General features: G+C 53.1%; 1 protein-coding gene across 8 annotated transcripts in view; it reads left to right on the plus strand.

The window, feature by feature from the left end:
* Positions 1-12012, plus strand: part of SIPA1L3 (signal induced proliferation associated 1 like 3) — a 222849-nt gene that overhangs the window by 122794 nt on the left and 88043 nt on the right. For all 8 annotated transcript variants that reach the window (XR_003524109.2, XM_027618206.2, XM_027618207.2 and 5 more), the window contains 2 exons: positions 6136-7959; positions 11384-11514. Coding sequence is in view for 7 of the 8 variants with exons in the window: in XM_027618206.2 (XP_027474007.2) it covers positions 6444-7959; positions 11384-11514 (1647 nt within the window). In the remaining variant the exon portion in view is untranslated. The remainder of the gene's footprint in view (positions 1-6135; positions 7960-11383; positions 11515-12012) is intronic.

Genomic DNA, 12012 nt, shown 5'->3' on the forward strand with positions numbered 1-12012 from the left:
TCATCACCCTTTGAAGTTACCTTGTTTTCTGTCTCGGTTGACTTGTTTCTGTGGCTTCCCTCTCCTGAAGTAAGTTCACGAGAGGGGAGTGTGGTCTGTCCTGCTCAGGGCTGTAGCTTCACCTACCAATGTAGTAGGTGCTTGAGAAATCTATTGAATAAATAAGTGGATTTTAGGTGCTTGGCGTTTGTGAAATGAGTGAGTTATACACGCCTGGTCAATGTTCAGTAAAAGAATAAGGTTTTAGTGCTCTTTCGACCGAATGAATTCTTTGGACTAAGTGATTTTTAAGAATGTGATAGGTGTCTGTTGTATGAACGTGCACGCACACACACACAGACACACACACTCTCCACGTATTACTTTCAGCTTCCTGAACATGCTTCTTCCCGGGGCAGACACACTGGGTCACCAAGCAAGCGCCACCTACCCTCAAGTCATAGACCCTGACTGAGCCAGTGCTCTTCCTGGTCTGAGCAAGGTTGTCATCCCTCCACTCATTTATCTCTCCACACGTACTGTGTGTCAGGCATGTGCTGGAGATGCAGGCAGTAATAAAGACTCCAGTGCCTCATAAACCTTACATATGGCTAACAGTTCATTACGTGGTGATTTACATACATACACTAATGCAGGTAACCCCAAAGAGAAATGCTCCAAGAGTGCTCTGAGAGCTCAGGTTGGGGATTGAACAAGGTTCATGAGAAGGGAAAGGCATGTTGAGAAAGTGATGTTTGTCCTGACTCTTGAGAAAGAACTTTCTAGGTAAGGGCAACGGGAATGGCCTGTGCAAAGGCCCTGAGGCAACAGGGAGGATAAACAGTAAGTGGAACTGAAAGAATGACATTGTGGCCTGGGCTCCCAGAGCAAGGAGAAGAAGAAAGGAGCCTTGAGGGCCAAGGTGAGGATTTTCAATTTTATCCTAAGATTTGGATTTTTATACTAAGATTCAAATGTGAATATTGAATCCTGCTGCATGGAAGAGGGCACTTAGGGGGGGAGCAGAAGCAGAGGGAACAGGGAGGCTGTTATGTGGTTTAGCCATGTCCCTTACCTGTGAAATTAGCTGGGTCTCATGGAAGGACGGCTCTGTCGACTGGGAGTAAAGCAGGCATGAGAAGGCCCTTGGCCCACCCGTGTTGGGACATGCAGAATGACCAAGAAACACCTTTGTTGTGTAAGACCCTGGTACTTGGGGTCCTCTGTTACTGTGGTATAACTTAGCCCACCCTGATGATTTCTGAGAAGGAACAAGTTTTGTGGATAGGGAGAGATCAAGAGTTTGGGGTGGGAATGGTTAGTTTGCAATGCATGTTGACATACATACGTGATGTCAGGTAAGCAGGTGGCTACCAGAGCCTGGAACTCAGAGGACCAGTTGCATCTGGAGATATTTTACGGTGTGTCACCAGTGAGGAAAAGGAGGATTGGAGGTCCGGGACTTTGCCTACTGGGCAACCTGGAGGGCTGGTGCTTGAACTCAGGACCGCCTGACTTCAGGAACGAAGCTTCTGGATCATTTGCAACTCTGCCACCTCGTGGCCATCTGGCCTTGGGCACATTACTTCATCTGCCCACTTCAGTTTGCTTATGTTAAAATGGAGATAATATCTACTTCATAGAGTTGATGTGGAATTAAGGGAGATAATAAATGTAAAGTGCTTAGAGAAGGACCTGGACCATAGAAGGATCACGTTCGTGGTAGCTGCTGTTACAGATGTTTTGTTATACAACTAAACATCTAGCGGTGGCTAGAATAGTGGTGGCTTCAGGTCCACCTTAACTCAGACTAAAGTGATGGCTACAGCCCCCAAGTCTCCCCTATTTCAGCCCCTTTCATAAATGGTTCTTCCCTCATGGTCACAAGATGGCTGCAGTGATTCCATCCCTCCCATCCTCTCAGACTCAGGGTAAGAGGGAGAAGCACAGCTTTCAGCCCTAGGACTCTTTGCAATGATTTCACTGGTTCTGATCCGTCCGGTTACATGGTTAGTTCCTGAGCTCAAGAAGGAGCTCCTCCTCTAGCCCACTGGGTGGGAGTCAGAGAAGGCAGGTTCCCAAAGGGAAATCTGGACTGTTTTTGGAAAAAAGAGTCATAGAGGCCAGGGAAGCAAACCACAAGTGTCTACCACTGGAAGGCTTGTTTTTTCCTTCTACTCTGCCATGGGAGGTTCTGGCAGACATCGTGGCTCCTTCACAGAAGAGCAAGGCCCTTCAGAGCCAGAACATTGCGGCTGTGACACTTGCCTGCATGTCTGCTGTTCCAGCCTCTAGGCTTTGGGGGCCTGATAAGGGAGCACCCTCTCAGCTCAGACTTCCCCAGCTTCTTTACAAGTGACAGTCTGGGAGCATTTACACAGATACACTATTGGGTGCCTCCTCCTCTAACAGACCCTGACATTTTTAGGGAGCCAGTGTGGCCAGCTCTCTTAATTCCTCACCAGCCTAAGGGCAATCGGGATAATCCCAGATTCTCAGCCTTCCCAGCTTTCCTTGCACCTGGAATGGCCATATGTGACCACATTCTGGCCAATTAGGCATCAAGGAAAGTCTGTTGAGGTGTAGGGGGAATGTTCTGGCAAACATCCTCCTTCCTGACTAGGGTCAGATGGGTAAGAAGTAAGAACAGTCGTACGTCACCCCTTTCTCCCCCCCTCCCCCCCCGGCCCGTGGTTCAGTGCAGCTGTGGCCACCAGCTCGCTCCTCTGAGGCCAAAAGCCAAAGGTGTAAGCCAGCAGCTCACTGAGAGACGCAGAGGAGGATGGGGTGGGGGCAGAGAAAGCGCCTGACATCATTCCTGTGTACAAGAGTGGAGGCACCATATCTGGTGGCCTCCTTGTGACACAGGATAATGAGAGGTCTTCACTGCCCGAGCTACCAGCAGATGGGACTCCGTTGCCTGCAGCCACAGGCCTCCCACCTGACTCTCCCACCGCCCCTCGCTTCTTGTTGTGCTGCCACCCCCCGTGTTTCCCCGTCCACCATCCCCAGCTGCCTTCCTTGTCCGCGGCACTGTGCATGAGTCCAGGTCCTCCGGTGCCAGCAGCAGAAGCCACGCTTGACAGTCTTGGGCAGAAGAAGAATTTATCAGGGGCTGACCGATCACCAGGAGGCGGGAGGAGCAGGCGTAGAGAAGAGGCAGGAGCCAAGGAACACTGACGAGAAGACACTTGTGCAGAGAGATCCACGCGGACACCACTCAGCCGCCGAGCCCACCCCTGGCTGTGCTTCTGTAATTGGGGGCAGGGAGAAGAAACAGGAGGGAAGGAACCGTAGCGATAGCAGTGGCCAGGACATAGGCGGTATTCTGCCCATTTTACAGATTGAAACTGAGTCATGGTGTTAGTAACCAGCCTGTGGCCCACTAGGATCTGAACCCAGGCAGTCTGGCCCTCAGAATAGGGGCTTCCCCATCAGGAAGATGGGGGTGCTCTTGGGAGGGGGGAGCTGGACAACCAGCAGCTGGAAAGGGACCAGTGTGCAGCAGTCCCCAAATCCCACAGAGGCTGTGGGTATCACTCAGCCTCTGAGTAGCACAGGGCGACTTGGCTACACCTGCTCCGGGAAGGGATCTGTGGAAAGACACCGGGGCCTCAGGAACATCTGTGTGTTTTCACAGAAGAGAGCAAAACAGATGGGGGGTTTCTGACTGAGCTGGAAACAAAATGCCATCAGCAAAGCCCATCTGTCGGGAGGTGCTTGCATAAGCAAGTCAGGGTCGCATCTGGGCCACTGGTTTTCCCAGCCAGCCCCAGTGTGGCCTCAAGAGGGCTGATCCTCCGTGCTCTCCCAGGCTGGCCCAGGGGTACCCCTGGCCAAGCTGCACCCCCCAGTTTGGCCTGGGATCCAGGGCCCCAAAGAGTATAGGGGCACTCCTCTCTGGCAAAGCTGCTGCGCTGACCCATCACCAGAGGTCACAGACCAGCATCCCCTGCCCACATTTGGCCCACATACTTATTTGGTTGACCCTTACTTGGTTTTTGTTGGTAGTGTTCTTAAGTATTTCTTTATTGACCAGAAGTACATGCAAGCAATTCCAAAGGTAGCCAGTGGTGTACAATGAAAAGTAAGGCTCCTTCCTTCTCCTACTTTCAAGACACATTTAGATCCTGGGGATACAGCGGTATCTCACCTCATGAGGTGGGGATCAGGAATAAATAGGAGAAAGAAGTGAGTATATTGAGAAGTACTAAGGAGCAGAGTACAGCAGGAGAGAGGGCTGGGAGTGGGGGAAAGAGACCGACTTTCCCCTTCCCAGACTGTTAGCAGTTTCTTGAAAATCCTTGTAGAGGTCTTCTCCGCATGGTAGTTGGTTGTCATTGCTGCTGTTGTTTTTGGTTTTCAAACTGGGAAAAGTTGCATACCAGTTCAAGATTTCTGATTTCTACTTAAAAATCCAATGCTCTGGCATCCGCATCCCCGCAAAGCTTGGTCGCCGGAGCTGAGGTCCACCTGCCTCTATAGAAAAGCCTCTGCTGGGGCACTGGGGTGGCTCAGTTGGTTAGGCGCCTGCCTTGGGCTCAGGTCATGAGCCCACAGTCCTGGGCTCCCTGCTCAGCAGGGAGTCTGCTTCTCCCTCTGCCCCTCCCCCCTGCTCATGCTTTCTCGCCCTCAAATAAATAAATAAAATGTTAAAAAAAAAAAAATGCCTCTGCTGTCCCACTCACCTGGCCTTGCTTCTGTCTCCCTTAACCAACCTGGCCCTGGGGCCTACCCCTGCCCCCCATTCTCTGCCCCCTCCCCTGTGTGCCTGCCTGCAACATCTTCAGGAAAATGCTGCCTTGGGAGCTAGGAAGAGGAGTGTGCTCTTGCTCCCCACTCCTCCCTTCTGATTCTTACTTTCTCAGATGTACAGGCTCGCCTGTTTTGCTCCATGAATCTGCTTCATGCTGCCCCCTGGTTCTCTCTCTGCCAGCTTGTTCTGTACCTCTGGGCATGAGTTAGGAAATGCCCTCCCCCCCCACACACATACACACGGCCTTCCCCTTCCTCAGAAAGCACCATTAGTCATTGGTGGGCTTCTCTTCATAGGGAAGGCTTCATTGAAGAGTGGACATCATGCAAGCGAGCCAGCTTGGTGAAGAACCAACGGAAGCATATCCAGATATCCTGGGTGGGGTTTGGTATGTCCGCAGAATAGAAGAGGGCCAGTGTGATGGGATCTCAGGCAGGGATGGGGAGAGGCCTCAGGGAGACTGGCAGGGGCCAGAGCCTGTGGGGCTTGTGGGTCAGCAGAAGAATTTGGATTTTATTCTAATGCAGTAAGGAGCCACTGGGGAGATGTCAGCAAAGAAGTGACAGGAGCTGATTTACTGGCTCATGGTATCTATTAATCACATAGAGTTCTAGAGACATCCCCTCCCCCAAATCTACCAGTAATCATGGTGACTCATCTGTCATTTTTACTTCCTTTTTGGTGGGGTGGCTGGTCAGGCAGACTGCAGGACAGATAGACAGCAGCCCAGCCTCTACCTGCAGGACTCACAGGGGGTGGAGGAACGTGTTTAATGACACCACAAGGGAAAAGGCAGCCAGATCCTGAAAGTGGAAAACTACATGGGACGAGTGACCTCATTCCTTCCACACGTGAATAGTGTCACAATAAAGGTGATGGGCATGGGGGAGAGATTATAGAAGAGACTTATGAAATATACCTGCCAAAGTAGAGTAGGGATCTTGTTTGGATCCTCATTTAAACAAACCAACTCTAAAAGACAACTTGGAGACAATGGGGGAAATGTAATGCAGATATGGGGTATTACATGATATTAAAGAATTCTTGATAATCTAGATGGATGTGATAAAGGTATCGCGGTTAATTTTGAAAGGCCTTAACTGCGACATATATAAGCCTAAGTTTTTACAGGTGAAAGGAGCTGACACCTGGGATATATTCTAAAATATTCTGTCAAATAAAAGTGTAGGAGTGGGTGGGTAGATGAAACAGGAATCAGGAATAGTTAACTGTTGTTGAAGCTGGTGGGGTGCTCATCCTGCTCTTCTCTGCTTTGAGTATGTTTGAAAGTTTCCATAATAAACGGGTTTTTTAAATGAGCATAAAGCTGCCACACACAAAAAGTCTTTCTCTGGGAACAGTAACATCACATCTCACCTTTGCCTTCTCTCCTTTTTCAGCATGGCAGGGAGGACAGCCCTGCAGCCTGCTGGCCGGCACCTGCATCTGCTGCCTGCTCTGTCCCGCTGAGCCACTCAGACTGGAAACCCCAGGACCGCACCTGCCTCCTGAGGTTGTCCTGGCTCCGTTGTCCACAGCGATGGTGGAGAACTGGACTCCACAGGCTCACAACCTTCCCGTCAGGCTTCAGGGACCAGCATCCTTCATCCTGGGACTGGTGGCCCTGAACAATGGCTGAGGGCCAGGGGACCCCATAAAGTCACTCCACAGCTCACGGGGGCCAGTAGCACTCCAGTGCCCGTGGACTATGACCACCTATCGGCCCATCCCCAATGATGGTGTGGACCTGGCAGCCAGTTGTGGGGCCAGGGGGGCCGACCTCCTCCCCGGGCCACACACAGGGGACTATGCTCCCATGGGATTCTGGGTCCAGAACGGAGGCATGCCCCAGCCCATTGGTGAGAGCCCAGTCAGTGCCACCACCCGCCCCAGTCCCACCACCCCTGCAGTGCCCAAGATGGGGGTGCGCGCAAGAGTGGCCGACTGGCCGCCCAAGCGGGAGGCGCTGAGAGAGCAGAACAACCCAAGCCCCTCACAGGACGCAGACGGCGCAAAGGCCGCAAAGGTGGCCCATTCCATGAGGAGCATACAGAACGGACAGCCCCCCGTCAGTACCGCGGCTTCCTCGGGGCCCAAAGCCTTCCACCGACTCTCCAGGAGAAGGTCCAAAGATGTGGAATTCCAGGACGGGTGGCCCCGGTCCCCTGGTAGGGCCTTCCTCCCTCTGCGGCACCGCAGCAGCAGCGAGATCACCCTCAGCGAGTGCGACGTGGAGGACACGGGCGAGCCTCGGGGGCCCCGGCACACGGGGGCCCTGCCGCTCTTCCGGGAGTACGGGAGCACGTCCTCCATCGACGTGCAGGGCGTGCCCGAGCAGAGCTTCTTCGACATTCTCAACGAGTTCCGCAGCGAGCAGCCCGAGGCCGCGGGCCCCCAGAACCTCCGCGCGCTGCTCCAGGCCGGCCCCGGCCCCCACGTCCCGGGCGGCAGCGGCGGAGCCAAGGCGGACCCCCGCAACGGCCAGCCCGCCAAGGACAGCCTCCTGGGGCTCCAGCCCGCCAAGGAGAAGGAGAAGGCCCGGAAGAAGGCGGCGCGCGGCCTGGGCGGCGGGGACGCCACGGACTCGTCCATCTTCCGGAAGCTGAGGAGCGGGAAGGCGGACGGCGAGGCGGGCCGGGCGCCGGGGGAGGCCGAGGAGGGCCGGAGCCCCCCGGAGGCCGGCCGCCCGTGGGTCTGCCAGAAGAGCTTCGCCCACTTCGACGTGCAGAGCATGCTGTTCGACCTCAACGAGGCGGTCGCCAACAGGGTGGCCACGGCGCAGCGGCGCAACACCACCACGGGCGCCTCGGCCGCCTCCGCCACGGCGGCCCTCTCGGCGTCGCGGGCGCACGGCCTGGGCGGCCTGGACACCGCCTTCCCCAGCACGGAGGACCTGAACTGCAAGGAGAACCTGGAGCAGGACCTGGGCGACGACAACAGCAACGACCTGCTGCTCAGCTGCCCGCACTTCCGCAACGAGATTGGCGGCGAGTGCGAGCGCAACGTGAGCTTCTCGCGGGCGGCCGTGGGCTCCCCGGGCGGCGGCGGCGGCGCTGAGGGCCGCCCCGCCGAGCCGGCGCTCAGCGCCCACCGCACCAACGCCAGCATCTCGGTGTTGGAGGTGCCCAAGGAGCAGCAGAGGACGCAGAGCCGCCCGCGGCAGTACAGCATCGAGCACGTGGACCTGGGTGCCCGCTACTACCAGGACCACTTCGTGGGCAGAGGTGAAGGGGCGCGGGGGCTGGCGGGCCGCAGCTTGTCCCCGGAGCTCCCGCTGCGCGTGCCTTCCCTGAGTGCCAGGCCCCGAGGATGTAGCAGAGGGAGGGGGGTGAGGATGCAGTGAGCGGAGCCTCATCCAGCGCCTAGCTTGGTGCCTCATACAGGGATGAACTCGCCGAAGCAGGAGACAATCGGCATTATTTAGCATCTGTGTGCTGGGTTAAGCTATGGGCCAGGCACTTTCGAGAGCCTGGGGATACAGTATTGAGCAGCTTAAAACTAAGATCTTGTCTTCCTGGCACTAAAGTGGGGGGAAGACAATAAAACTAGATTAATGTGTAAAATATATAAGGTGTCCTGGGGTGGCAAGCGCTATGGAGAAAAGTAAAGCGCGGGAGAGGGAAATAGTGTTGGAGGTCAGGGGCTGCATTTTCAATGGGGAATGGCCTGGGAGGGCCTCCTAGGTAGGTGCCATTTGAGTACTGGGCTAAAGGACAGAGCTGTGTGGAGATTGGGGACAGTGTTCCGGCAAAGGGAAGAGCAGGTGCAATAGTCCTGAAACACTAAGGAGGAGGAAGGAGGTCAGTGTTGCTGGGACAGAGTGACTGAAGGAAAGTGGAAGGAGCCCACGCAGAGAGGTGATGGGGGCAGATCATGTGGGACTTAGTGGGTCATGGTGATGAGGACTCTTGCCTGCACCCTGAGTGAGATGGAGCCACGAGAGAGTTCTGAGCAGTCGAGGGCCCTGATCCGACTCGGGTGTTCACAGCCTCTGTCTGGGGGACAGACGTGGGGCGATTGGGAAGCAGGGAAACCAGCGGGGAGGCTGCCACACTAGTTCAGGCAGGAGATGATGGATGGACAAGTCTAAGTTGGGAGCCCATGCATGAGGAAGAAGCCGGCAGGTTCTGGATCCCCTTTGAAGGTGGAGCTGTTGATGTTGCGAAGGTGTTAACACCAGGGAGAGATGGGCTTCCTGTGTCACGAGGTTCATCGGTGCCGGTGGGGCAGTCGCAGGCGACAGCATAGCCTAATGCAGAGGCCACAAACCCAGGCAGCTAAGGGGCCAGGCAGCGACTGAGCAAAGGGCAGCCCCTGCTCAGCCCCACCTCACTGTTGGCATGCAGGAAATGCAGGAAAGCCCATTGTTGCCAGCCTTTTCGGTTTTTCTAGACTCTCCTGAAATTAAGTTTGTTTGTTTGTTTTTTTTAATGTGGATTCTCCTCATTTTTGAGTGCTGACAGCTGTATTGATTTGGAATTGCTTGTAACTGCCAGTGACAGGCTTTATCGACATAGAAGTTTATTTCTCCAATATAAAGAAGTCTGGAGGTCAGCAACCCAGGGCTGGTATGGTTTCTCCTTAGCATCAGGGGAATGCCAGCCTTAGTGCATGGCCTCCAGCCCCCAGAGTAGTCTCCTGGCCCAAGATGGCTGCTGCAGTTCCAGCTGTCACATCCACATTTCCAGGCAAAGAAAAAGAGGAAAGGGTAAGGGCAAAAAGACCAATCTCCTGTCAGCCCCTTTTAAAGAGCTTTCTCATAAGCCCCATCCAACCACAGCTGCTTATTGACCACTTCTATCTACAAGGTAGGCTGGGAAATACAGGTTTTTAGCTAGACAAATCCCCTCTCTTTTCCTCCCCTATGAGTAGAGGGTTTTTCTTGAAAAGGAGGAAGGGAAGAATAGAATGGGTAGGCAGCTAGTACGCCACAGCAACGAGTTAAAAAAAAATTTTTTTTAAACCAGTGTCCTAGTCAAACCTAACAAAACGTCAACTAAGTCATTCCATAGGACTCAGAGCGCGTGCAGTCTCTGGAGTTCCATCGTTGCGAGTCAGCCCAGGGTTTGTGGTGTCTGTGTCATAGCTTATTAGCTATGTGACACATTTCACTCACTAGACTCTGCATCCTCACGTGAGGAATGTTGGGATGATTATAGGAGCATCACACGCCCCAAAACAGAAGCACACAGAAATTTTGTACCTAACCAACAGAGAACATGTTCTTTTCAACTCACACATTCTTTTCAACTCACACATGGAAATACCTATGAAAGACTGGTGAGGATCATATAAGATTGTACGTTAAAAGTTCTTCATCAGGCAGGTAGTAAGTACTCATCATGGAGCTTCAAAAAAAAGAAAAAAGCCATTTCCTTTCAAAAATGGACTTCTTTGGAGCCCTGGAAGCTTATAAATAAATTACTCATTGGTCATTGTTTATTGAGTGCCTACGGTATGCATTGGTGGAAAATAAAACAACCCGTACAGCTGTTTCAGGAATGAGCTGCTATCTTTGGAGCAGATAATTCTTCTGTTCTCTGACAAGCTGTGGAGATGGTTTAAGCCGGTGCAGGTGCTGGTCTGACCAGTGCCGTTAATTAACACACATTATTTGGGCCTTAGATAAGCCTTTGATTCACTAAGAGCACCTTGTGAGAACAGGAACCATCAGTTATATATTCAGAGCACTGGGATGGGAAGGAATTCCTGGCAGTGGTTAGATGTTGACCTCGTGGACTTGGGTTAAGACCAACTGCTGGTGGGTTATCTACCACAGGCAGGAAATACTTGGGTTATACATCAGGAAAAAAACGTTTACCTGGAAGGATTATAAAACAGCAACATGGTTAGAGAAAAAGGGGAGACAGCTGTTATTTAGGGAAGAGAAGAGGAGACTTGCTCTGTGATACAAAGGTTCCATCACTGTAAGGAAAGAGTAGTTTAAGTGTCCTAGCTGTTACAGAAACGTGGCTGGATAAAGGTGATGCCCAGGGGCTTGAATCATGGTCCCTTTTCTCTGACAAACATCATGCCCTTGGTTGATAATAGCATTTCTTTTGTGCTTACTTGTGTCCCCGGCCTTGTGCAAAGTGCTTCACACCTATTGACCTATTTAGTTTTGACCACCGTGTCGGGAGGCTGGTCCATCCTTACTGATCCCGTTTTACTTACGAGAATGCTGTGGAGCACCTTGGCCTGGACCGTCCATCCAACCTAGTGGCAGACCCCGGATCTGAGCCCGGCAAGCAGCTCTCTGGAATAGAATCTTCACCACTTCATGGGGCCAATCGGCAGCTAAGCTAACGAACATTTGCAAATCTAGGATAATCATAGCGAGGCTGGGTTGTTACGTGCCAGACACTGCGCTGAGCATTTAATGTGTGTAGCTTCATTTCGTCCTCACATCCACTCAATGAGTTATGGGTAGTGTCAGGGCCCCCCATTTCTCAGATGAGGGAACTGAGGCTCTGTGACTTGGCAGAGGTGGCACAGTCCGGTCTTGCAGTCAGTCTGTCAGGCGTGGCCGTGACCAGGAGGTTTGTGTGAGCAGGATCCCACGGGTCACACAAGAACCTGCACCGGGCATGGCACGTCACCCCTCCTTCCAGAGAGCTTACTCTGAACTCCCCCACTCTTCCCTCTCAGAACATGCCAATTACTTTGGTGTGGACGAGAAGCTGGGGCCAGTGGCGGTGAGCATCAAGCGGGAGAAGGTGGAGGACCACAAGGATCATGGGCCGCAGTACCAGTACAGGATCATCTTCCGGACCCGTGAGGTAGGTCGCGTCACCATTGTTAGCTGCTCACCTCTGCGAGCCCTTAGTCTGGGCCGGGTTCTGCAGGCACGTGCTTCCCCGGCTACATCTTGCGTAAGCCAGTAACCTCCTGAGGGCAGTCCTGGTAGTCCCTCCATTTTACAGAAGAGAAAACTTAAGACTCGAGAAATTCAGTGACTTGTATAGGATCAGTGAATAAGGGGCCAGGCCAAGGTTAGACTCTTGGAGAGCCCAAGATTGCTACACGTGCAAGAGGTTCACTCTGGTTAGCATAAGAAATAAAGGGAGAGCTATAGGGATTCTTCCAGGATCATGAGATGTCCTGCAGAATGGGGAGAATTAAGGCAGCAGGCCTCAGGCAGGGCAGGAATTGGGGGGTCTCAGCCACAGCAGACACTGCTGTCAAATGCCGTTCCCCTCACAACACTCCCAGTGCTTTCAAGTCTGAGTAAAGAAACCCGTTGTCCTGGGTTGGTCATAGGTCTTCGCCTAGATTAA

Source organism: Zalophus californianus, chromosome 17 (genome assembly GCF_009762305.2).
Source record: "Zalophus californianus isolate mZalCal1 chromosome 17, mZalCal1.pri.v2, whole genome shotgun sequence".
Classification (NCBI taxonomy): domain Eukaryota; kingdom Metazoa; phylum Chordata; class Mammalia; order Carnivora; family Otariidae; genus Zalophus; species Zalophus californianus.